Genomic DNA, 27374 nt, shown 5'->3' on the forward strand with positions numbered 1-27374 from the left:
CACCAATTTTTCTGACACCAGGGTTTTTAATCCCTATCTCTTGCTGCCCCCTCAACTTCCCTATCTACAATCTCCAAGTCCTGTCTCTTCTCTCTACTATCTCCATAACATCTGTTCTTTCTCTCCATTCATAATCTCTATCTCTATCTTACTTTAGATCCTTATCACTTCTCACTTAAAATATTAACTTTTCCTAATTGCTTTCATTGACTCCTGTCTTTTGCTCTTCCATCCTACATACAATTATTAAACTGATGGTCCTAAAACACTGAACTGATCATGTCACTGTCTCACTCAAAATTTTTAATGCCTTATTACCTCATAAAAATATAAATTCTTCAATACCCTCTGTCCCTCACTGGCCTTTTCAGATGTTTTCAAATCATTGAGCTTTCCGTATTCTCTGTTCTAGTTACTATAGCTTGCTACCTTGTAACATGGAGACAGTCTGATGGCAAGATAGACAGCCCGATGGGATATAGAGGTATAGTTTATTCCAAGACCAGCCATATATACTCAGAGGGCTAGATTGCAATCAAAATGAAGAAGTCTCAGCTTTCATTGAATTTACCTAAAAATGAACTGAATAACTTTCCCTGGGACTGGGGGCATAGATTCTAGAATTCAAGGATATAAAGTTCCATGTCTGAAACAGAAAATGGCAACACACATAGCTGCACAGAAAAAAGAAAACACAAGCAGCAGTGACAGATTGGGAGAACAGGGAGAGAATACAGAGCCTCATAATGAGACTGGTCTCATTTTAGGAAGAATGAGACAAAGGAAAAAATAGAATAGGAAATTTTGATAAAAAAAAAAAGATTTCAGAGTTCAAACGTATTTTGGTGATAGATGGTCTTAATCCACCACCCTGTGAGTGAATGAAGCAGAAGAGATGTTAATCATAGAAGATGAGGATTTTGGAAGTTCAGCGTGTTTGAAGAAACATTCTCTTCAGCAAAATGAGTGTTACTTGTGTAGATATTACAGAAGTTCAGTGAAGTAATAAAAATCAAGTCAAACCAGAATAAGACATAGAAGATTTTATAGAGGAGGTGACTTTTTTAAGAAAGACTTTGTTTATTTTGAGTTTTACAATTTTTCCTCCATTCTTGCTTCCCTCCCCCACCCCCACAGAAGGGAGAAGAGGTGACTTTTGATATTCTCTAGAGAATTGTCTATAGGTCAGAATGGAATATGAACAGTAACTGAAAAAAAGCAATAAAGCGCATAAATGAGGAAGTGGGAAAGAGTTAGCTTCACCAAAGCATCCACAGCTACCTGAAACTACTTTACATATGCCTACAAAAACATGAATTTCTCAGTGTATTTGGAAACAAATGCAGTATCAAGGGACTGAGAAGAGAACAGTTTAAAGACGATACTTTAAGTGTATGATAGAGGGGCAAAGTCAAGATGGCAACATGAGAGCAGGAATTCCCAGAAATTTGTCCCCTCAAAAACTCCAAAAGTCATCAAATCATGACACTAGACAAAATTTAGAGGGGCAGAACCCACAGAAAGACTGAGTGACATAATTTCCCAGTCCAAGACAACTAATAAGATCTACAGTAAAGCTCTGTTTCACCAGGACTATGAGGTGAAAAGAGCGGCAGCACAGCTGCAGTTCAGCTCACAGTCAAGCTGAAGCTCCAGTCTTCCAGGAAGAGCCCATGTGTCCCCTAAGTTCCCGGGAATGCCTAGATTCTTAACAAAAGGGACAGTTTCCAGACTTCTTGGCCCAGGGATAATCAGAGACAGCCAGAAGGGGTGGCGAGAGACCTCTACTACACCAAAGTGAGTGCAAAGCAGAGCACCAGCCTCGGAGCAGCCCTGTGGCGAGAATCTGCAGTGGGAATCAGCAGAGCCACCCAGCACTTCCAGAGCTCCCAGTCCACAGATGTTAAGGGGGTCAGGGAAGACTGCAGAGGTCTCTCTACTCTTCCTGGGGCAGGACTCTGCTGTTTGCCCACACTCCAATCCAAGTCACAGTCTGGGCTCCCATACTACCATAGAGGAACAGGGATACTCCTCACAACTACAGGGCAGAGGGGAAGGTCTGTGATCAACCACATACCTGACCACTGGCAAGAGAGTGGTCAGAGCCTCTCATAAAACCTTGGACGAATTAAGGTCTCTGTGGAGTGCCCCCCAAAAACCCCAAAGTCTTGGATGTGTGGTAAAAATCAGTCAAAGACTGAGGAAATGAGCAAACAGAAAAAGAAAAATCTGACCACAGGAAATTACTTTGGTCCCATGGAAGATCAAAAATATATACTGACAAGGTCAGTACAAATAATGACAAAGTCAAAAAAAAAAAAACCTCCAAGAGAAATAGAAAAAGGGCACAGTCTATGAATGAGCTCAAAAAAGACTTTGAAAAGCAATTAAGGGAGGTAGAGGAAAAATTGGGAGGAGAAATAAGAATGATACAGATAAATCATTAAAATAAAGTCAGCAACTTGATGAAAGGAATACAAAAAAATACTGAAGAAAATAAAATGTTAAAAACCAGTTTAGGCCAAATGGAAAAAGCAACACAAAAGTCAAATGAGGAGAAGAATATCTTACAAAGAAGATTTGGCCATTTGGAAAAGGAGATGAAAAAAGCTCTCTGAAGAAAATAACCCCTTTAAATGTAGAATGGAACTAAAGGAAGCTGGTGATTTTTTGAGAAATCAGGAAAAAATAAAACTATACCAAAAGAATCAAAAATTAGAAGAAAATGTGAAATATCACATTGGAAAAACAACTGACCTTGAAAACAAATCCAGGAGAGATAATTTAAAAATTATTGGTCTAACTGAAAGTCACGACCAGGAAAAGAGCCTAAACTTTATTTTTCATGAAATAACACAGCAAAATTGCTGTGAGATCCTAGAAGCAGAGGGTAAAATAGAATTGAGGGAATTCACCAATCACCTCCTGAACGAGATCCCCAAAGAAAACTCCCAGGAATATTATAGCCAAATTACAAAGCTTCCAAATCAAAGAGAAAATACTAAAAGCTGCCAGGAACCAACAATTCAACTTCCATGGCTCTATAGTCAGGATTACACAGGATCTGGCAGCACAGAGGGCTCATGGGATTGGCATATGATATTCCAGAAAGCAAAAGACCTTGGTTTACAACCAAGAATCAACTATCTAGCAAAACTGAACATCTCCTTTCAGGGGAAAAGATGGACTTTCAATGAAATAGGAGAATTTCAAATGTTCCTGTTGAAATGACCAGAGCTGAACAAAAAGTTTGATCTCCAAGTACAGGACTCAGGTGAACCATAGAGGGGGTGGACGAGAAGAACTAATTATGAGAAACTTAATGATGTTGAACTGTTTGTATTCCTACAAGAGAAGAAGATACTGATAACTCATATGAACTTTCTCATTTATGAGTAGTTAGGAGGAGCACATAAAGACAAAGCACAGAAAAGAGTTAAATATAATGGTATAATATAGTAATAAGATGATGCCAATGGGTGATAAAGGAAAGTACTGAGAGGAAGGGAAAGGAGAGGAAGAAGGGTCTAAGATATTTCACATAAAGAATCAAGAGGGTGGCTAAGTGGCACAGTGGATAGATCACTGGCCCTGGAGTCAATTCAAATCTGGCCTCAGACACTTAATAATTACCTAGCTGTGTGGCCTTAGGCAAGCCACTTAACCTCATTGTCTTACCAAAATAAGCCTAATAAAAAAATCAAGAAAAAACTTTTTCAATAAAGTGGATTAGGGGGATGGGGGGGGGGGAATGACTGAGCCTTAATTCTCATCAGAAATGACTCAAAGAGGAAATAACATACACACTTAATAGGGTATAGAAATGGAAAAATGAGAGGAAAGGGATGGGATAAGGGGGGAATGGGGGGAGGGAAGGGGTGGGGTAGATGAGAAGAGAGGGAAGATTGTTGTACTTAGGGTACAACACACTTCTGAATACGGACAGGGTGAAAGGAGAGGGAGAAGAGAATAAATGAGGTGGGGAGGAATAAAGTAGAGGGAAATACAGCTAGTGATAGCAACTGTGGGAAAAATAGTGAAGCAACTTTTTGGATGGACTTATGATAAGAAGCAACTCATCCCAGAAATAGAGCCCTTGGAATCTGAACACAGACTGAAGTATACTTTTCTTTCTCTCTCACTATTCTTTGAGATTTCTCCACCAAAGGTGGGGGAGTGGGTATGTTTTACTCTCACAAGACTATTTTAATAATATAAAAATAAATAAACCAAAAGAAAAAATGCAGTATCTTATAATTGCAAAATTATATTTATTCTTGTTGAGTTGTAGAGTTTACTGTCACCTGTTTGATTTTTTCAGTTGCCAAAATCAATGCAACAATAATCATTTCTTAAGTTCTTATTTTGTGTTAGATATGATGCAGAAGTTGGTCCAGCAGTCAGATGACAAACAAAGTAATTGCTGCTCTGGACTCCCTTCTTACATGGAAATTATGGGGAAATATTCAATCGGAAAGAGAGATCTAAAGGGCAAAGGATATTTTCAAGGTTTGAATTATAAAGCTGGAGCAAACTACCATCACGAAGTTTTCTGGGGTAAGATGGAGGAGTAGGGAATATAGTCTAATAAACTATACTGTCATACCTAGGATTAAATCTTGCAACTCCTCAAAAGTATTAATATTAATATTATGTCCTGCAACCACAGAAGCTGTTGTGAATTTTATAACTATGAGTACTTCATGTATATCTTTCATATTATTCTTCTATTATTCCAATAGATCTGTCTAAAAATGATTGCAATACCTCCATATTTGTCTATTCAGTGTATCTCTTTCCCTTGTCCTCCCACAAATTTGCCCTCATCCAACATGCTGAAGTAATATTACTCTCATTCTCTTGACATGATCCAGGAGAGTCTGTGAACTTGATGACATCTAAAATTATTTGATTCAGGTACATGAATACTTACCAGTGGAAGTCAGGAAAAGGAAAATAGTATTCTCTAGAACATACTATTAATATCTAGATTTTTATGCAGATTAGATAAAGAAATATCACTATAAAACATTCTATTCTTACTAACTGTAGACATTTTATTCACTACAATTTCTAAACTCCCACATTTTGGATAATATTTTGAAAATCTTTTTATTTTGGCAAGGGTTAAGTGAGGGCAAGTAGATGAGGTTTATTTATTTGTTTGTTTATTTGTTTATTTATTTAAGTATTTATTTAAGTCCCAATTAAAATCCCACCTTTCATAGAAAGTCTTTTTCTAACTCCTCTTAATTCTAATGACTTCCTTCTGTTAATTACTCCCTATTTATTCTGTACATATAGCTTGATTTATATATTTTGTTTGCATGTTGACAGGATCAATTGGATTCCTCTACATTAGGAAAATTTTCAGTTTTAAATGGGAATGTGTAAAAGACAACACCTAAGGAAGGTAAAGTTATAAGCAAGTATGATATATAGAATTAAAAGTCTGAGTGAACTCGGATCCTTAAGACTCTGGGGTCGGTGCTCTATCCACTGAACCACCTAACTGCTCCAAAAACATTTTTTTAATAAAACAAAGACATGGAAAATTCTTATGACACTATTGCTACTTTTCAATCAGGGAAGAAATAAAATGAATTTCAATGAAAGAAGCTTACTGCAGACAGTCAGTCAATAAACATTTATTAAGTGACTACTATTTGCTTGGTACTATGCTAAGAAATGAGGATATAAGGAAGGCAAAAGTTAGTGCCTGTCCCCAAGGAACTCATAATCTATTGGGGGGGGGGGGGGAGATAACATACAAATAACTATGAAATAACTATGTGCAAACAAACTCTATATACAGTATAAATATGAAATAATCCACAGTGGGAAGGGACTTGAATTAAAAGGATTCAAAAGTCATATTTGTAACACACAAAGAGTAGTAGCAGACTGGAGTTAAAAGACCTACATTCTAATTCATCCTCAGTCTACCATTCTACATTACTAAATAAAACCTACTGAGCAAAAACACATAGAAGAACCAACTGTAAAATTTTATCATCAAAGACCCTTTATAAAAAGATAGTTCTTTTCTACTTCATTATTCTTTCTCACAAGCTATCACCAGTGATAATCCTGGCAAAATATATTCAGGACTAATTCCATCCAGTCTTCTTTGGATATGGAGCTATTGTTCTGATGAGAAAAAAGCAAAACTCTATGTCTTTGAGGTAAATCTTTATCACAAGATACAATCATACATGGAGAACAATCCTCTCACTGCTTTCCTACTATTATTTTACTAATGATTTCATCTTCATAGATTAAAAAATTAATAGTTATTAATACAGATACCTGCCTTTCATATCTCCACTGACAAAATTTATAAATCAGATGGAGAGCACAAAAAATAAAGGAAATTCATTCTTTTGGCTCAAAAAGTTGGTAGGGGTCTTAGAAGTCTTTGAGTTCAACCAGTCTTTATGTATGAGAGTAAACTGAAGCCCAGAAAAGAAAAAAAAATTGCCCAAGGTCACTTAGGCAAATAGATTTAAGATTGCCAGCCAGATTTTCTACCTTCATTTCCAAATCCGTTTGCCGTAGATTGTACTATCTAGTCTCACAATCTTAATTCATATTATACTCTTCATTAAGTCACCTTAAATAATTTGCCAAAAAGTGTATCTACTAATATTTGCCCAATAGTAAAACCAGACTGGTTTATTTTCAAGGGAAATAAATCTCATCTACCAGGAAATTAAAGAAAGTGATAGTTCCTTTATTATTATTCAAAATGAAAGGAATACACAGGAAACCAGTGTGGGAAAGTACCACTTCCACAGGAAATTAAAAGATGCAACTCTGAACTGAGTTAGAAATTTTTCAATAGTTTTCCATAGTCTTGACCTTATTTTCACCTACTTACATACTTATGAACTTTAGAAAGGTAAGAGGTAATTAGGGAATCTGAATCCTATAGAGAAAGCCCAATATTATCAGTGGTAACTAATATAAAATTGTCACTGAGATTTGGTACGAATCAAGAGCCTGAACACATTAATGACTTATCCATCAATAGACACATAAATCCTCTCAGTCCTCAAAATTACCATCTTTGTTCAGTTAACTTCAATCTCAAACTTGGCACCTAAATATTTACCAAAATTGGTCAATGTTCTCAGGGACTGCCAAACTGAGTTACTTCAAAAATATGTCATTCTCAAAATGTACAATCACATTAAGTGTAGCCTTCTCATGCAAGTGCTCTAAATTTTAGACAGTGAGTCCTTGAGTCTTAGGATGAAATACACTAAGATTATAAATCTATTCACACTTAACAAGACCACTTCTCTTTCCTGTTTACTTTCAGGCCTCTTTCTCCATCCCCTCCTATTCCTACCCCTACCCTTCCATCATTGCTTTGAACTAACAAAACCTAAGTTTTGAATGTTTAAATAATAAGTTTTCCCACAATGTGAAATTTACTGAGAAAGACAATTTTATATTTTTTCTCCTTTGTATTCTAAGAGAAAATTCTTTTTTGTTTTTAGACTGTCTTTCTATCTTCTCCATCTTAGGTCGTACTGATCTCCATGAAAGCTTCAATCTGCTCCATTTTGAAGTCGGGCTCTTTTATTTCATATCAGACATTTTGGTCCCCCTAGTTCCTGTCCCCCAACACCATATCAGTGCCTAACTCAGTGTGGACTCCAATTAGGCTTTAGTCTCAATGTAGCTCAGAGCTTGTGAGCTCAAGAGAGTCTTTAAGTCTTAATCTTAAGTCTTAGCAACTACAAAGGGATGAGGAAGTTATGGAAGAAATGTTTTGTGATTAGGAGTAAAGTGTACCACATCTCTCTTAACAGTAGGTTATAAGTAAATATTTGCTGAGTTTTAAAAAAAAACTATTTTTAAGGGTCTCTTATTTCTACTGTCTGATGTTAGGTTTGAATCATGATTGCCTTTAAGAGTCTTTTGGAACACATTACCTCATATGGCTAATTCAGCACTAACTTCTGAGTGATTTCATTTAGGGAAGCAATACTGCCTTAAGCCGATAGTATAAGTGTGCTGAAAGGGAAAACCACACTTCGTTCTAGTTATGCAAAAAAGGTAAGCGTGATACTTCAAATGTAAAGTTCTTGAAGCTAGAAAGAATCTTGCAGATTATTTTGTCTAATCCTAAACTCAAAACTGAACACAGAGGTTAAATGAACTTGCCCAAGACTCAGGGAAGGGCTGAGGCACAAATCAAGTGGTGTCTTTTCCACTCCACCAGTCAACCTTGAATAAGTCACACTGCTGGTGGGAGCTTCATGAGATATTGATAATTACTGCCAAAGAGTTCATTCCTTTTAAAAGATTGCTTGATTTATCCAGGTGCCAATAAGGCAAATGGTCAAATATTTTCATGCACAGTACTATGTTCTTCGCAAAGAATGATGAGTATAGGGGTGGCTAGGTGGTGCAGTAGATAAAGCATTGGCCCTGGAGTCAGGAGTACCTGGGTTCAAATCCGGTCTCAAGAAACTTAATAATTACCTAGCTGTGTGGCCTTGGGCAAGTCACTTAACCCCATTTGCCTTGCAAAAAAAAAGCAAACCAAAAAAAAAAAACCCTAAAAAAAAAACAAGAATGATGAGTATAGAGCATAGAGAATTCTTCAAACTGGTTCTTATTCCAGATAGGAAATTGTTTAGACAAGATAAAGTGGCTACCTCATGCAGATTTGACAACAGGACACATGAGCTTTTTTGTTTTAATCAGTCTTTCAACATCCATTTATCTAATGGATACCTAAGGCAGAAGACTTCAAAATGCATTTTTCAGTTCCAATGGCCCCTTTACTTCAGAAGTTCTAAACAATGAATCAGCATATGAATTTCAAGAGAATATTTTCCATATAAGAGGTCCCAAGCAGGGAAACTTTCTCTTGAAAAATAACTTTTACTTTGCTCTTGGTACACTTATATAAACTTACGCTTAAATTTTAAGAGAAATTTCCTTTATATTTCGGTTAATAATCTCCAAGCAGCATGTCTTGAATTAATAATATATCTCCTACAGAATAAAATTCTAAACTAAAAATTATCATAATTTTTTAAGCATACCAAAATGGAGGCAAAATTCTTCAGTACCAATGTCTTAGTTTTTTGCTTTAATTCAACATCTTGCTTATTCTGTGAACAGGATACTCCTCTCAGTTCTGGACATTTGGGCCCATGCCTGGAATGGCCTCCCTCATCAATTCTACCTACTAATTTCCTGGGTTTCATTTAAGTCCCAATTAAAATCCCACCTTTCATAGAAAGTCTTTTTCTAACTCCTCTTAATTATAATGACTTCCTTCTGTTAATTACTGCCTATTTATTGTGTATATAGCTTGATTTGTATATTTTGTTTGCATGTTGACAGGATCAATTGGGTTCCTCTACATTAGGAAAATTTTCAGTTTTAAATGGGAATATGTAAAAGATAACACCTAAGGAAGGTAAGGTTATAAGCAAGTATGATTTACCTTTTAATTTCTAGAAACTCTGAGAATAAATTATAGAAACATTGTGAAACAGAATGAAGACTTAATACAACCCCACTGCCCTTGGCATCTAAAATGGTTTCATGGCAATGTTATATCAGAAGTAGGTTTTAATATTTTCCAGGCATTGTAATCAATTACGAAGAGTTTAGTAATGATTACCTATGCTACAGGTGGTGTATCAGGTACGAAGGAATACAAAAGATCTGTCCACAAAGAATTTTCATTCAACTGGGAGGGGAAATGCAACACATTTGCAACTCATATGACTAAACACAATATTGAAGCAATTACAAGATGTAGCTGGTTTATAGTGAAAACTAAGGAAATAGGAAGAAAAAGACTTCAAAGAGTAGAACATGGGCTAAACCTTGAATCCAGAGGTTTTAAAAGGAAGAACAAACAAGAATATCAGGAGGGGAAAGAGAGAAAATGACTATTCAAAGGTATGGGAGTGGAATACCACAGGAATCTAGATTTAGAGGGAGAAGGAATTTTAGAAGTCATCTAGTCCAGGGTTGGACAAATGGCCTGCCACTTGTTCCTATTTGAGTACTACCCATAACTTAAGAATGTTTCCTTTACAATTTTTAGTACAACAAAACTGCATTTAAAAAAAAAAATAAGTTACCAGGTTAAAAGGTCTCCTCTGATCCTCTCTAACTCATCTCAGTTTGCAATTGAGGAACTGAGACCAAGAAAGACTAACTAACTTGCAAAATCCAGGCCCCAGGTTCCTTGACTTCAAAAGCTCTGCATCAAATAGATCAGTTGAGTCAAAGACATAATATGGATTCTAATCATTGAAACAGTGAGACATATTGTGGCAGCAGCTCCAGATACTAATCTTATTGGAATTTCACAAGTCAAAAGTAGACTCAACAGAACCAAGAAAATATCATACATATCAACAATATTGTGAGTTAATCAACTATGATGGGAAGAGTTGCTCTCAGCAATTCAGAGATCAAGGACAAAGCTGGGAAACCTAGTATAGACAATGCCATCCACAGAAAAAAAAAAAAACCCCACAATCTTAATGTATACCATATTCACTTTTTAAAAGTTCTTGTTTCTCCTTCCTATCTCATGGCTTTCTTTCTTTCCTTTTAGTCCTAATTCCTCTTACACAAAATGACTAATATGTAAATATGTTAAACACAACTTTTACCAGTGTTCTCAGGCAAGGGGATGAGAGGGAAGGGAGGGTAGTAGAAAATTGTGTAACTTTACAAATTTGCAAATGGATGAATATTGAAAAACAACCATAGCATATGATTGGAAAAAAAAATATCAATTTACAAAAAAAGGATGTTCAACACTGTATCAAGTTTCTACTAGAAAGGAAGGGAATGAAAATTATAGGATGTAATTTACTGCTTTTATATTCCTTAAAGACTCAGCATAATTTCAAGGTTGATTAATCTGGATATGTTCTCTGAGTGAGGTCATCCCTTTAAGAGATCCTCTAGGAAAGTAACTCTCAGTGTTCTGTTAGTACAATCAGATCTTCAGATGCTGAACATATGCAAGACTTTTCCTCTCTTGACCACCTTAATCTTGACACAGCTGATAAAAAGATTTTTCTCCCAGTTTCTAAAAGGATAATAGATGGGATTCAGTTTTAATTTAGTATCTTTTTTGTCCACATTTTTTGTGGTTCGGAACACTATGAATTATAAGCCTGAAGTCAGCAAGAGCTGAGTTCAAATACAGCCTCAGATACTTACTGACTGTTTGATTTTGGGCTTAATCTCTGCCTCAGTTACCACAACTCTAAAATAGAAATATTAATAGTACATACCACATGGGATTATTATGATAACTAAATTTGATAACATGTGCAAACTGTTAATTGGTAAGGTGCTATATAAATGCTAGTTATGATGATGAAGGTATCCAGGTAAGAAAGGTCCACAGAAAATATTTATCTTACTCTAGCATTATTCATTGTGAAATAAATTGATTTCATTACAAAATCTTATTTTAATTTTTTGTTTTCTGGGCAAGAGAAACAAAACCCATGATCACTCCTTAAACAAACAGTTGAAGATTATTATCAAATATAATTTCTTTCACAAAATTGTTGGGCAATTTTACATTCTTAAACAAAAATAATCAATTAAATATTCATGCAAAGCCATGATCTTTTAAAAAGTAAAGACATAGGGCAGTTAGGTGGCACAGTGGATAGAGCACCAACCCTGGAGTCAGGAGGACCTGAGTTCAAATCTGCATTCAGACACTTAACAATTAGCTAGCTCTGTGACCTTGGGCAAGTCACTTAACCCCATTACCCTGCAAAAAACAAAAAGGAAAAAAGGAAAGATGTAATTATAATATTGTTTAAGTGGTCACCATTTCACTACAGATTCAAAACAAGGTTTTTTCCTCTTAGATGATTATGTAGTTTAGGCTTAAATATACTGACATAACACAGATTTCTGAAAGCAAGTAGTCTTAGAGAAGGCATTAAAAAAAAAAAAGCAAGGATTTCACCAGCATTTTAATTTTTGGATCTCGTTTCCCCAGGGTCTGCCACTTAGCAGTGCTTAATAATTTCTACTAATTGAAAAAAAAAAAACCATCCCAGCAAATTTTACCATCCTCAAGTACATTAGCAAACAAATCATCTATCCTAGCTAGACTCTTATAGCTTCCTGGATTTTTATGGTAAACTATTCTACTTACCTAAGTTGGTTTACAAGCCTCTTTCTAGAAACAAATGAGAGCTATTTCTAAAACAAAAGAGTAAAAGAATGAATAAACAGATATCAGATTATTTCAGACATGCTAATTTTTAAGGTTTACACGGGCATATATTACTATATCAATATCTAAAGTATCTAAAATAAGGTATGTTCACTGATTCTAAGAATAAAAAGGTAAGCAAAATCTTCTTAGAAAATATGCTACCTCCCTAATTCCAGAGTAATCAAAATCTATTAGTAAATTTACTGTTACCACAAAATAAAGGTCATCATATAAATTTTGCCTGAAAAATATAAAGTAAGAATCATCTTGTTTTTAAATGTGACACATTTTGTAATTAACTTATTAAAGCCAGTTATCCTACATAAAACAAATACGTGTTGGAATTGAATCAAATGAATCATTTACTTTTTATACAGCCATCAATTGAAAAATAATTACTTAAACTAGATGTAATAGATTTGCATCATGTGTTTTCTTAAAATCTAAAGTCAAGTTTAAAGCTGGATTAATAATAGGATGCTAAGAAGACAAGAAATGATAGCAAATACAGAGAGCAGATAAAAAGTACTATAATGTAGGCAGAAATAGCTAAGTGTTGGGCTATGTAAGGGTACATTTACTTTTTTGAATCAAAGTTTTCCTAACACTTCTGGGAGATAAGCACAAAAGACTGATTTGCTTCTTTCTTTTTTCTAACATCTAATTATTAAACAAAGAAAAGGAATCTGATTGAACTTAGCTATTAAAGAAACATCCTCATTACAATAATGTTGAGGCTACTTACTGTTGCCTAGAAAAGAATGTTTGATTTCAAATTATATTTTTTTATTTTAAGTGTTTTTTTTGTAACAGAAATAGTATAAACTATATAGAACATAAGAAGAAGCCAGGTTGAAATGTAACAAATTCAATCTAATTGCCTATGCTAATTACCTATGAAATTGAGAAATAATAACTAAGTCATTTACTTTCTGAAAATAAGTATATCAAATGTAATTCAAGAAAAAATGGAATAAAATGGGGTTTTTTTTGGTCTTTTAGGTTTTTGCAAGGTAATTGGGGTTAAGTGGCTTGCCCAAGGCCACACAGCTAGGTAATTATTAAGTGTCTGAGACTGGATTTGAATCCAGGTACTCCTGACTCCAAAGCCAGTGCTTTATCCACTACGCCACCTAGCCGCCCTCAGAATAAAATGTTTTTAAATAAAATTTATCTCACTAATTAGGTTAATTTATGAGGTTTACTTAGGTTAAGGCTCAAAATGCCATATTAAATTCAAACTCCATGTGCTATATATGATATGTTTGAATAGTATGAATAGATAATACTTACTTGTCTCCAAAAAACTTTCTCCAAAATTCAGCAGCATCTGCTTTTGTGATACGAAAGTTATCCCCCTGGAACTGTCCATTAGGAAAGATTGCCTTGATTTCTGCCAACATGTGACTGAAGATGAGGGATAGCTTGGTGAGATTTCGCCTGAAAAAAAAGAGGGGAGAAATGAAATTAAGGAAAATTCATTTGTTTAAAATCAGCTATTGATATATTACTCTGAATTTTGTGCCAAAAGAAAACAAACAAGAAAAAAAATCATAAGTACTTAATCCAACTAAAGATGTTGATGGTGCCTTCTACCTGGGAATCAGTACATATGTAGTATTAGAAAATCAACATCTTGGAAACACAGGTAACTTTTTTTTAACCACCAAACGCTTTAGCTGAAGGTCAACATAAAAGCAGTTTTAATTTCTATTTTATGTCTTAACCTCACCTTCTACTCCACTTACTAAGAAAAGGTTTTTGACATTTTAGATCAGTATTTCAGCAATCTAATGTTTGGAATGAAGCTAAATTTTTTTTTAAATTCATATCTCTGGGACTCAAAATTTCACATCCATCCCTTTCTGCTATACTACTCTTCAACTTTACCCACTGGAATACAATCTGAAATCTTTGATTGCATGTGTCCACTACAGTGGGCAAGGTTGGGAAGGGACATGGCAGGAGCAGTGAAAGATAGAAAGATTATGAATCCTGGGGAGTTGGTCCCTATCTTACTATGGGCTTGGGCAAGTCACTTAAGTTTTATGATCTTCAGTTTCTTCATCTATAAAATGACCATTAAAATCTTTTGCAGTTCACTGGAAGAGGGGAAAGCTAAGAGGGAGTGAGCATTACTCTCATCAGAAGTGGCTCAGAGACGGAATTACATGTACACTCAATTAGGATTAGAAATCTATCTTACCCTAGATAGGTAAGAGAAAGACAGAGACAGAGAAAGAGATAGAAAAGTAGATGGAGAAAGAAGAGGGGAAGAAAGACAAAGACAACAGTGAGACTTTAGGACTTAAGTATATACCACATATACCTCTACCCCATGTATTCTCAATTCAATCTTAAAGTTTCTGCCATTTTAAACAATATTAAATCAGTATGATTTGCTATTATTTTACTTCAGTTGGTTCTCAATTGATAATTGGGAGGCATAAAATTAAATGCAAATCTTATAAAAGACCAAAGTGTTATGTGAGATTAAAAAAAAATCACATTCAAAAATGTCTCAAGTTTGGTGAAAAACAAGTATAACTCAAAGTAAATGCTCTAAACTTGTAAAATTTGTGTTTGAACGAAAATGTATAATCATAAAGGTAGCAAAGCACTTCTAAATATCTGAAATTAATGCATTCTTTTCTTAGATGGCTAAAGGGCTCACTATTTTTTCCAAGTTTTTCAATTGATATACAAATACAAAAAAAGATGTTTCTAATCAGGATAATCAACTCTCTTTTTTTCTACATTTGCTGTCCTTTTTTTTCTTTGTTCTCTAAATGAATACAAATGTTCCTTATTTTTACTCTTCTGATCAGCAGAATGTGAAACATTGCATTGGGTCTGTTTCTATACCTTGTATTTGCTGTTATCATTTGTGGCTGATAGATGGCGCTGTGGATGCAAAGTTTGATCTAGAGGTAGGAAAATGAAGTTCAAACCCTGTCTTAGACACTAACTAAACTTGTTGGGTCCTGGGTAAGGTATTTCACATCTCTTAGTTTAAGTTTCCTCATCAATAAAAAGAAGCTAAATGGATGAACAATGCAAAGAAAAAGATTTAAACAAAATAAATAAAAACTTCCTAATAATTATTAGAAGATTCAAAAGTGAAATGGGAAGAAAAAGCTATCAATAGACAAAGCTATAGAGGAAGTATATTCCAGACAGGAAAGACAGTGTATCCAAATGTAGAGCTTTGAGCAAGAGGGAAAAACAAGTATGGAAAGTGATAATAAAGTTTAGGAGAAAGGCAGTTGCAAAGGGGAAACTATAGAAGGTTTCTTTAAAGACCAGTGAAATAGTCAAACAAATGCAAAAGAAAATTTACTTTAGGCAGTCATGAGGAGGAAAGATTGGGGAGATACTGGAAGACAGATCAGTTAAAAAGCCATTAAAATTCTAGGCAAAAGGAAATGAGAGCCTGAACTAGCACCCAGTGGGCACTTGATAAATGCTTGCTGACTGACTCAATGAAGTTGATGACAGTAGGAATAAGAAGACAGGTACAAGTGTTATCTTAGAGGTCAACCTAATAGGCCTTTGCAAACCCTTGCTTGTCAGAAGTGATGGAAAATGAATAACAACAAGTAGGCATTTATATATTATCTCATTTGATATTCACAAAAACCTTGGGAGGTAGGTACTATTATTATTCCCATTTATCAGATAAGAAAATAAGTGAAGAACCAAAGAAGTATCTGAATTAAAAGTCATTTCCCAGAATTGGAAAGTTGTCAGTGACCTCAAAGTTCATTCAATCCAATCTATACTTGACTATGATCACCCTCAACCATTCCCATCTACTTTGAAGGTCTACAGTAAGACAGTCTATTATGCCAATGAATGGCATCAATTGCTTGACACTGTGGATAATAATCAAGCACAATTTTGGGATATCTGCAATGGAGAATGTCATCTGTATCCTGAGAAAGAATTTTGGAATTTGAACAAAGACCAAAGACTATTACCTTTAATTTTTTAAAAAAAAGTTATCTTGGGGTGGCTAGGTGGCACAGTGGATAAAGAACCGGCCCTGGAGTCAGGAGTACCTGGGTTCAAATCCGGTCTCAGACATTTAATAAGTACCTAGCTGTGTGGCCTTGGGTAAGCCACTTAACCCCATTTGCCTTGCAAAAACCAAAAAATAAAATAAAATAAAATGAGGTTATTAAAAAAAAGTTATCTTATTATGTAATTCTGCTATATCTCATACTACATGTTTCTTCCTTAAGGATATGATTTCTCTCTCATCACATTCAACTTAGATTAATGCTTACTATGCGAATGATGTAAAGAATAACAAATTGCCTTCTGTGGGGGTGGGGGGGAAGCAAAATGGGGGGTTGTAAAAATCAAAATAAATAAAACCTTTCAAAAATTAAAAAAAATCTTTTTGTTGAATTTAATGTGCTAGATCTGAAAGGAAACTCAGAGGCAAACTCAAACAGGAATAGAAACTCAAATAGAAATATAATCTATGTTGAATTGTATTTTTACTTGTTTTGTTAAACCTTTCCTAATTATATTTTAATTCAGTTCTGACCTAGACACTGGACTGAGTTTGACACTTCTGATACAATTTAACCTTCTCATTTTACAGATGAAGAAAATGACATCTTATATATATCAGATGTGGGATATGAACTGAACTTAAGGCTATTTCCAAAGGGACCCACAACTACTTCTACAATACTAAAATGCTTCTTTAAACCTTTTGGGATTTTTGAGTATGGAGATCCCAGGGTGCATATGTATCTTATCATATATACTTGACATACTTTGTTACATAGCAATTTATCCCACTAAATCATTTTTTTAAATTCACAGACTTAGCTCTTATTATTTTATATAACACTTAGATGTATTACTATGATTAAGTGGAAAACTGAAGAAAATTTTCTGAAAAAGTCTGTCAGGGAGGCTAGGTGGTGCAGTGGATAGAGCACCGGCCCTGTAGTCAGGAGTACCAGAGTTCAAATCCAGCCTTAGACACTTAATAATTACCTAGCTGTGTGGTCTTGGGCAAGTCACTTAACCTCATTTGCCTTGCAAAAATACTAAAAAAAAAAAAAAGCAAAGAACATTAGAATTTACAATGGACTCCTTTAAGAAGGTCTAGCACAAACCTCCCATTTTCCAGATAAGGAATTTGAGGTCTTAGAAGGGTGACATGATTTGCTCAAGGTCATCATGCTGGTTAGAAGAGCAGAGTCAAGATGTTTGGAGCAGTTCAGTTCCATTAGGATCTCTATAGTACAGAGTTTAGGCTTTGAGAGAACTGATATTCATTGTGATTTCAGGAAACTTGAAACCTACTACACGATTCTACTTTCTTTCCTTCTAGGATTGGCCATACAACGTGGCTCGTGGGAATGTGGGGAGAAAGAAACAACTGATTCAAAGTAAATTCTCCTAACTGCTTCGGAGTGAGAGAACTCAGAAATTATCCTTGTCTTTAAAATCTAAGGACTAAGATTGACTCAGGCCTAGCTCAAATTAGTTCCATGCCCAGAAATTCTCCATCTAAATCCAATGCAAGACAACAAGAGTTCACCTGAACTAATGTGAAACAAAAGACATAAATTTCTGAATGGAAGTTTAACATGCTATAAGTCAGTTCTTTGAAAATGTGCAAAATATCCAAAATAAATCAAATTCAGTAAGCCAGGACAGGTCAGTGAAACATTCAGCCATTTCTTTTACTCCTCTAACTCTGAAACAATTAAGGAAGTTGACCTTCACACATGGTTGAGAAATGATCCCTTTAATTTATTTAATTCACTTTGGTAGTTATGCCAAACTTATGCAAGGAGTTTGTTTTAGAAAATCTGTCTATCTAGAGCAGCTCCTACCATGAAAATAAAAGGAAAAAATCCTGCAAAAAAGCTGCTTTCTCTGAAGTGATATTAATATAAAGTAAAAGTTTAGAAGACTTCCAAATAGAGGGAAAAATTTAAATCATCTACTTTGGTCCCAGCTATCTGAATTCCTGGGTCTCAGCTTCATCTGTGAAAATTGGGGAAGGGGGAAAAAGGGAGTTCCAAAGTCTCAGAAGTAGAGCTGGAAGGGACCTTAGCATCCTCAAGTACATTTTACAGATGAGGAAACTTGAGTCTGAGAAAGGTTAAATGACTTGCCCAGGTCTACAGATATTGTTTTTGAGAACTGAACTGAACTCAGTCCCTCCTGACTCTGAGCCAAGAGTTCCATCAAGCTGATTTTCTAGATGACTTTGAGGGTTATCTCGATTTCTAAGGAGTTAAATCTATGTGACTTTAAATTATTAGATTATATAGATATCAATTATGAAACTAGCTGCCTTAAGAACAAAAATTGGAAAAAGCAACACTTAATAAATGCTAGTTCACCAATTTACAAGAAAACATGATGTTCATCTCATACCACATACCAAGATATGGTCAAAATAGAAACATGAATAAGACATAAACAGGAGAACATGCAATAGTTAATCTGTGTTATCTATGGACAATGTTAGAGTCTCGGACCAACAAAGGATATGAATAGACAGTTTTCAGATAAATAAATTAAAGTTACAAATATTCATATGAAAAAATGCTCCAAATCATTATTGATCAAAGAAATGTATATTAAAACAACTATGGGGTTACCACCTCACATCTATTAGATTGGCTAAGATGACAAAAAAAGTAAAATGCTCCATGTTGGAGAGGATATGGGAAAATTGAGACATTAATGCTTTGTAGGTAGAGTTGTAAACTAATCCAACTATTCTGGAGAACAATCTGGAACTATGCCCAAAGAACAATAAAAATTCATCATACCCTTTGACCCAGCAATACCAATACTAGGTCTATACCCAAAAGAAATTATAAAAATGGGAAAAGTCCAATGTGTTCAAAAATATTTAAAGTAGTTCTCTCTATAGTGGCAAAAAGGATGCTAATCAAATGGAGAATGGCAATCAAGTTATGGTATATATGTGTTTTTTTTTTGTGTGTGTATGTTCTTATAGAACAATAAGAAACCACGAATGGTTGGACTTCAGAGAACTATGGAAAGAATTACACGAACTGATAGTAAAGGAAGCAGAATCAAGAGAACATTGTACTCATTAACAACACATTGTGAGTTGAGTTGATCAACTATGATGGATGAAGCTCCTCTCAACAGTTCAGAGATCAAGAGAAATCCTGGGAGACCTGTTATTGACAATGCTATCCACATCCAGAGTGGGGGAAAACTCCACATAATCTGAATGTATGCCATGTTCACTTTATAAAACCTTATCTTATGCTTTTACTTCCTATCTCATGGTTTTGTTTCTTTTCCCTTAGCCCTAATTCCTTTATACAAAATGGTCAACAAGTAAATGTGTTAAATAGAAATGTACATGTACAACATTTATCAGACTGTTTGCCACCAAGGGGGGGGGGGAGTAGAAAAATGTGTAATTTACAAATTTAAAAATGGATGAATATTGAAAAACTACCAAAGCATGTAACTGGAAAAATAAAATAAAATATCAATTAATTAAAAAAGAATTTTTGATCAAACAAGAGATAAGAGTATAATATGGTATGTAAAAATGAATAATATTGATTAAATTAAAAAGGTTTTGCATAAACAAAACAAGATAGTCAAGATTACAAAGAAAAGCAGAAACTGAGGAAAACTTAAAAAAAGGTTTATCTAATAAAGATCTCAGTTTTCAAAAATACAGAGAAATGAGTTAAATTTATAAGAATATGTGTCATTCTCAATTGATAAATGGTCAAAGGATAAGAACAAGCAATTTTCAGATGAAGAAATCAAAGCGAACTATAGTCTTATCATTAAACTTTCTAAATTAGTATAGATTAGAGAGATACAAATTAAAATAAATCAGAGAAACAACCTTATACCTAGCAGATTGGCTAATATGACAGAAAAAGGAAAACAACAAATGTTGCTGGGGATTGGGAAAAATGGGATGCTAATGAAAATGTTGTTGAAATTGTGAGTTATCTAATTTTCTGGAGAACAATTTGGAACTATGTCCAAAGGACTTTAAAACTACATACCCTTTGACCCAGTAATACTGCTAACAAGGTCATACTGAGTGAGAAGAGCAGAACCAGAAGAACATTGTACACCCTAACACCCACATGGGAGTGATGATCAACCTTAATGGATGTGCTCATACCAACAGGGCAACAATCAGGCACAATTTTGGGGTGTGTGTGATGGCGAATACCATCTGTATCCTGAGAAAGAATTGTGGAGTTTGAACAAAGACCAAGGACTTATTACCTTTAATTTGAAAAATAAATGTTGTCTTTTTATGTAATTCTCCTTTATCTCCTACTTTGTTTCTTCCTTAAGGATATTTCTCTCTCATCACATTCAACTTAGATCAATCCATCCTATGGGAATAATGTAAAGACTAGCAAATAGCTTTCAGGGGGGGAGGGAAGCGAGATTGGGGGAAAAATTGTAAAACTCAAAATAAATAAAACCTTTCTAAAAAAATGCTGCTACCAGGTCTGTATACCAAAGAGATTTTTTTTAATGGAAAAGAACCTATATGGACAAAACTATTTATAGCAGCTTGTTTTACAGTGGCAAAATATCGGTAATTGACAGGATGCCCATCAATTGGTGACAGCTAAATATGTTGTAATATAGGGCTATAATGGAGTATACTGTTTTGTAAAAAAATCAAGGGCAGGATTCTTTCAGAAAAACTTGGCCTTATGTTAACAGATACAAAGTGGGGTAAGCAGAACCAGGAGAACATTGTACATAGTAATAGAAATATTGAAAATTTCCATAGCTAGTGGCATGGATAAAAAAACCAGAAAAAGAAAATGAACGTGGGTGGTCAGACAAGTACCAGAAGAAAACAGTGTTGCACAAACCTAAAAAGCATGAGTGGAGACTATCCAAGAGAAGAAATTCAATAGCTCAAAAAAGTGTAAGAAAACCAAAAAAGGATAATGGCTTGAAAAAAAGGTCATTAGATTTGGCAATTAATAGAATATGGTAATTTTGAAGAGAACAGTTTTAGTTGGATAATGAGAATGGAAAATAGATTGTAAAGAGTTTTGAGGTGTAAGAAAAAAGGATGGACACCACATCAAACAGATGACTTTCTGAAGGAGTTCTGCCAAGAGGATAGGATAATAGTTTGGGGGTGGGGGTGGGGGGGTTGAATCAAATGATTAATTTTTAAGGATAGGACAGGAGTGACATAGGTATGTTGGTAGGCAGTCAGGAAGGAATGAGTAATATAAAATTAAAGATGAAAGAATGGGAGCAATATGGGGAAGAAAATGAGAGGAGAAGGGATCAATAATGAATGGGAAAAATAAAGGTCATTATTCCTGGATCCCTCACGAGATAGAGGTGAAGAAAGCAGAATAGGTGATTAGGAGAGAAAGATGCCTAAATGATGTGAGATAAGGAAAGGAGGAATTTTTGGTAAGCAGTGTCATTTTTTCCAAATGAAATATTTCCTTTCTTAATGCTTGGAATACACTACCCACAGAAAAAATTAATCTGTGATGGAATGATATGACAATCTGACAATGCTAATTCAATTAGTTATGTGTCGGGTTACTTATCTCTTACTCTTTCTTACACTAACCCTTTTTAAAGCTATTTTAAAGTGCAGAAAATGAATATTTCACCTTAATATTGGATAATAGGTCATTATCTTCCTTTCCTGAATTCCAAGATATTATTTCTTATTCTTCTCTAAGGTCTTTTTATCTGACTCCTTCCTCCCTGCCCTTCTATTAATCAGTATTCATCAGCTTCCACTAAAACAGGGCTAATGGTTTAGCTTTCACAAAGTAAAATAAAGCAAATATCCTAAATATTTTTTTCTGAATATAACTAAGAAAAATTACTTCAACCAAAATCTTTTTGGCACCCTTAAAACAGTGCACTGTTTAAGAAATCCTACTAAGTCACTCAATACCTACCCACAGAGTAATAATGTTACTTGACATCTCATAATAATGTTACTTAAAATCTTATAACAATGTTACTCAACATCTTAAATTCCAGATTCAAAATTTAAAAAAAAAGAACTGTGTTAATTGTACCTTCAATCAAAAAGAATTCATTAAAGGCCAAACTAACCATGTATGTGCTAGTAATTGTGTTAGGTGCTAGGAATGGTACTGTTTTCCTCTCTATCAGAGAGGAACTCTATGGAGTTACAGCAAAAGCAACTGGGGTAGAAGAAAAGGTTTCCTATAGAAGATGCTAGGAGGTAACTTTTGAACAAAAGTATGGATTCCACTGGGTAGAGGTGAGAGAATAAATTCCAGGCAGCGAATCAGCCTATTCAAACACTGAGAATGGAATCTCACCTACAGTCATCAGAAGGTCAGTATGGTTGTGAAATGTAGAGTTCAAAGAGAAGAAATGTTCAGTAAGTCTGAAAACAGACTGCAGTCAGACTGTGAATAGCTTTAAAATTTGGGCAAAAGTGTATTTTACCCTAAAGACAAGGCAAGTAGGCCCCTAGAGCTACCAACTACTTTTATTGGTATAATTTATTGCCAGGTCAAATATATCTACACAACCTTTTATTCCTCAAGGATGTTCTTCAAACACCTGAACTACTTGAAGGAAATGAGCTTGCTTATAATAAATGAGCCTCAATCTGAAAAACTCATACATTAATCTCCTAAATGATACTCTGACACTTTTCTTAGACTTTGCTTTTATACTTCCAGTTTTCATATCTGAAACCAATATCTATGCTTTGAGAGTTAGTATTATAAATGCTCTGTGTGTTACTTTATATGCAAAATAAGTAAAGGGGAGATTTTTTTTATTATAAAATCTATTGGTAGAAAGCAGTCTACCCAAAAAGTTACAATAAAATCACAAGGAATTTGCTGTAGTTAATTCATGATGTGTTTTTTTGGACAGTCCCATTATAAACTGAAAATATTCTTTAAATAATTCCATTAATTGATACTGACAAAATAACCAATTTGATTTTTATAGTCCTACATAATTCTGAAAAGTTTAGAAAATGCTGTTGTATTAGAAGAATGTAAAAAAGTAAGCTAAAACTTGGAATATTTAATGTTTGGACTACAATGTCTTTTAATTATGTTGACTGCTAAATTATGCTTTTTTTAAATCAATTTAATATAACTAGAGTTACCATGCATGTCCAGATTTAAAAAAAATCATTCTGAATATTGGCTTGTCTAGTTTTATACAGTAGAGTCCTTAATTAAGATAATTCCTAGTATAACTTCTTACTCACAACATTAAAATGTACATATTTTTAATAATTATTTTCATTCTTTTCTGTGTTTTGAGAATTTTCACAATAATTTTTAAAAGAAACTTTAAAATATTGCTAACAAAAAATTGAGGTCTCTATGGGATCCATCTATATGAATGTTTTCAGCAAAATCTTTCCAGATTTTGTGTATGTGTGTGTGTATACACACACACACACACACACACACAAAGACACAGAACAAGATTCAAAAGCGACAGATGTGAATATATACCAAAGAATCAATCTTCTTTTTATATTTTCTGTCAAACTGAATAAATGAGAAATGGTAAAAGCAATATGATTTTAAAACAAAAGTTTGATGTAATTCAATTTTTGATTATTTCATTTTAAATCACACTAGGCTAAATTTTTTTTGTTTCATGCTCACATTTAAAAAAAAGACTAAGTCCTGGGAATTTCAATCTTACAAAGAAATAACTCTTTCAAGGAAAATATTTTTTAGAAATATACTAGGTGAAAAAAAACCCAAATCATGAAGTAAATAAACTCTTTGTGCCTTCATGTCATTGCTCTAGTTGTACATATTTACAGTCTTCTGAGACTCCTGATTTCAGCAATTCCACAGTTCCATCACAGATATATAAAACTACATTATGCTCTAACCCAGTCTGGATTATTTTAAACTTCCATTTTCCTTTTTTCCTCCTAAACAACAATCTTCCAGTAAAGAGAAGACAAACTATATGTAGTACCTTAGAATTAGTCTAAAAGAAAGGTGCACAAGAGCTCATTGTAATGTAGCTCTTCAGCAAGGATTGGTTCTTAGTCTTGTCATGCCAGACAATACCTGGGTCACTAAGATTTAATACCCATCATTTCCAGAGGGCTTGAAGTTATTCTTGTATAACACATGGAAATTCTTAGACACCTAAATAATCTCTTCTCTTGAAATATCTCCTCTAATAGGAGGGTAGAAACTGACCTTTTTCTAACTCAGCAAGAAAAAGGTAGTCAAATAATTGTTATCATATGCCTTTTTTTTCTTGTTCTGTTCATTACCACTGACCACTTTCCTTCTTCCTTCTCTATCCAATACCTCCTATTATTCCATCTGGCTTAGTACAGATTATAAAATACTACAACTGATCTTCTCTCTGCTGGAAGATGTTCTCTCTCCTGGAGAAAAAAAGGAAAATGGGAGTTTTGATAATCTAGACTAGGATAGATGGAAATGTAGTTTCACATATCTGTGGTGGAATTTCTGAATCTCTTAAATCAGCAATTTCAGAAGACCCTACATAACTTGGCTTTGTATGTATAAATGTATAGGTATATGTGTTTTCTTCAACAAAATGGCTAATATGGAAATGCTTTGTATGACTTCACATGTTTAATCATTATCATAAGACTTACCTTCTCAAAAGGGTAAGAGCGAATCTAGAATTCAAAATTTTATTAAATGAAGGTTTAATTTTTTTTCAATTGAGAAATACTTAGAGAAATAAAAATATTTGCTTCTTTGAGTCCTGTACTTTGAAGGTCAAACTTTCTGTTCAGCTTTGGTCATTTTAAAAGGAACAAATGAAATTCCTCTGGTTCATTTGAAAGTCCATCTTTTCCACTGGAAGATGTTCAGTTTTGCTGGGGAGTTGATTCTTGGTTACATTCCAAGCTCTTTTACCTTCCGGAATATTATATTCCAAGCCCTACATGCTCTTAATGTAGTTGCTGCTAAGTCCTGTGTGATCCTGACTGCAGCTCCCTCATATTTGAGTTGTTTCCTTCTGGCTGCTTATGATATTTTCTCTTTGACATGGAAGTTCTGGAACTTGGCTATAATATTCCTGGGGGTTGGTTTTTTTGGATCTCTTTCTGGGGTTCTGGGGGAGATGGGTGGATTCTCTCAATTTCTATTTTGCCCTCTGCTTCTAGGATATCAAGGCAATTTCCCTGTAGGAATTCTTTTAAAATGAGGTCAAGGCTCTTTTCCTGATCATGACTTTCAGGTATCCCAATAATTTTTAAATTATCTTTACTGAATCTGTTTTCCAGATCCATTATTTTTTCAATGAAGATGTTTCACATTTTCTTCTAATTTTTCATTCTTTTGGTATTGAAGTATTGTGTCTTGATTTCTCATAAAGTCATCAGCTTCCTTTAGCTCTATTCTACATCTGAAGGATTTGTTTTCCTCAGAGAGCTTTCTTATCTCCTTTTCATCTGGCCAATTCTGCTTTTTAAAACATTCTTCTCAGTAACTTTTTTGAACTGTTTTTTCCATTTGACCTAAGCTGGTTTTTAACATGTTATTTTCTTCACTATTTTTTGGATCTCCTTGACTAAGTTGCTGACTTCTTTCCTGCATCTCTCTCATTTCTTTTCACATTTTTTTCTATCTCCCTTATTTGATTTTCAAAATCTTTTTTGAGTTCTGTTATCACCTGAACCCAACTTCTATTTTTCTTGGAGTCATTAGATGCATAAGTTTGTATTTATTCATCTTCAGATTGAGTATTTTGATCTTCCTTGAATCACAGACAAAGAATTTGTCAATGGACAGGTTCCTTTTTTTTCTGTTTACTCATTTCTCCATCCTGTGTCTCATTTGGGGGTGCTTCCTGAGGTTTTGAATTTTATTGGGGCACCCCCACAATGACCTCAGTGTGTGAAGCTCTGACTGTTCTCCTGGTCTTTGAATGACCCACAAGCATAGCCCTCTGCCACAGAGCTGGGGGGGGGGGGCGGTGAGGGGAGGTGCATCCCTTTTCTATGGGGGGGGGGGGGTCCTAGACTGCAATCAGGATCTGAATGTAGTTGTGGTCAGAGCCCCAGAGTCCTATTCCAGGGACAGCGGACAGACCTCTAAAGTTTCCCTCCACTTCCTTACCTTCAGTGGGCTGAGCACTCAGGGTGCAGCTGCCTAGAGGCTCCTACTTGCTGGTTCCAAGGGCCTGTTTCCATTTCCTGGAGTGCACAGCCATGCTAGTGCCCGACTATGCTGAGTGCTGCAACTGTGCTAAGTGCTGCCACTGTGCTGAGGATCTGAGCTTCATGCTTGCTCTGGCAGTGGTCTCCCTGCTGATCTTCCAAATTATGCTTCGTGCTCCCTGGGGTGCAGGTCAGGAAACTGCTCTGCTGCCAGGAGCCATAGCTCCCAGGTGCCCTGGGGCTGCTCCTGGGAGGCTGAAGCTTCTTCACTCTGGCAGGCTGCACCTCTAACCCCATGGAACAGAGTTTTCCCACTATTTTCCAGGTTACCTTGGGCTGCAGAGTTGATCCAGTGAAGCTGGGCATATTTTGTTTCTTGTAAAATTTTGGTTCTATCACAGCCCCAATTGCCAGCATATTTTCAGGAGGAATTTAAGTTGGAAACTGTTCAACATATAGTACAGCTTCACAGGTCTCTCCCACAAAAAACAAAAAAATCACTCCATTAAACGCAACCAACACAATTCCAATAAATTAAATGCTTAAGTATCTCTTCAATTCTTCAGAATGATAAAATGCAATTTTAAATTCAAAGGTACTATGGAAAGACTACTTTATTGAAAACATATTTGAAAAGAGTTAAGTATGGAATATATTATGGCTTTAGAATACTTTAGATCCTCTTTTGGAGAGACAAAAAACAACTTATTCATAGGGCTTTCATTCCCTAAACAACTTACTCTTAGGACTTTTATTCCCATAGCTATTCTCAAAGTTTCTTAATTTTCTATTTCCTAGTCCTAGGAAAAGTTCTTCTAAGTAATAAGTACTCTCTGATTGAGGGGGAATAATGAAATAAATTATTATAAATTAAAGTAATTAACTATTACTGCACTATAAGAAATAAATAATATGACAAATATAAATAAATGCGAAGAGAAGTAAACAGAAATA

The 27374-nt window shown here is 34.7% G+C and overlaps 1 protein-coding gene across 11 annotated transcripts in view; it reads right to left on the reverse strand.

Moving 5' to 3' along the window:
• CBLB (Cbl proto-oncogene B) overlaps positions 1–27374 on the reverse strand; it is a 237136-nt gene that overhangs the window by 129514 nt on the left and 80248 nt on the right. For all 11 annotated transcript variants that reach the window (XM_074214406.1, XM_074214410.1, XM_074214407.1 and 8 more), the window contains one exon: positions 13538–13684. In XM_074214406.1, coding sequence (XP_074070507.1) covers positions 13538–13684 — 147 coding nt within the window. The remainder of the gene's footprint in view (positions 1–13537; positions 13685–27374) is intronic.

The sequence above is a fragment of the Macrotis lagotis genome, chromosome 1 (genome assembly GCF_037893015.1).
Source record: "Macrotis lagotis isolate mMagLag1 chromosome 1, bilby.v1.9.chrom.fasta, whole genome shotgun sequence".
Taxonomy (NCBI): domain Eukaryota; kingdom Metazoa; phylum Chordata; class Mammalia; order Peramelemorphia; family Peramelidae; genus Macrotis; species Macrotis lagotis.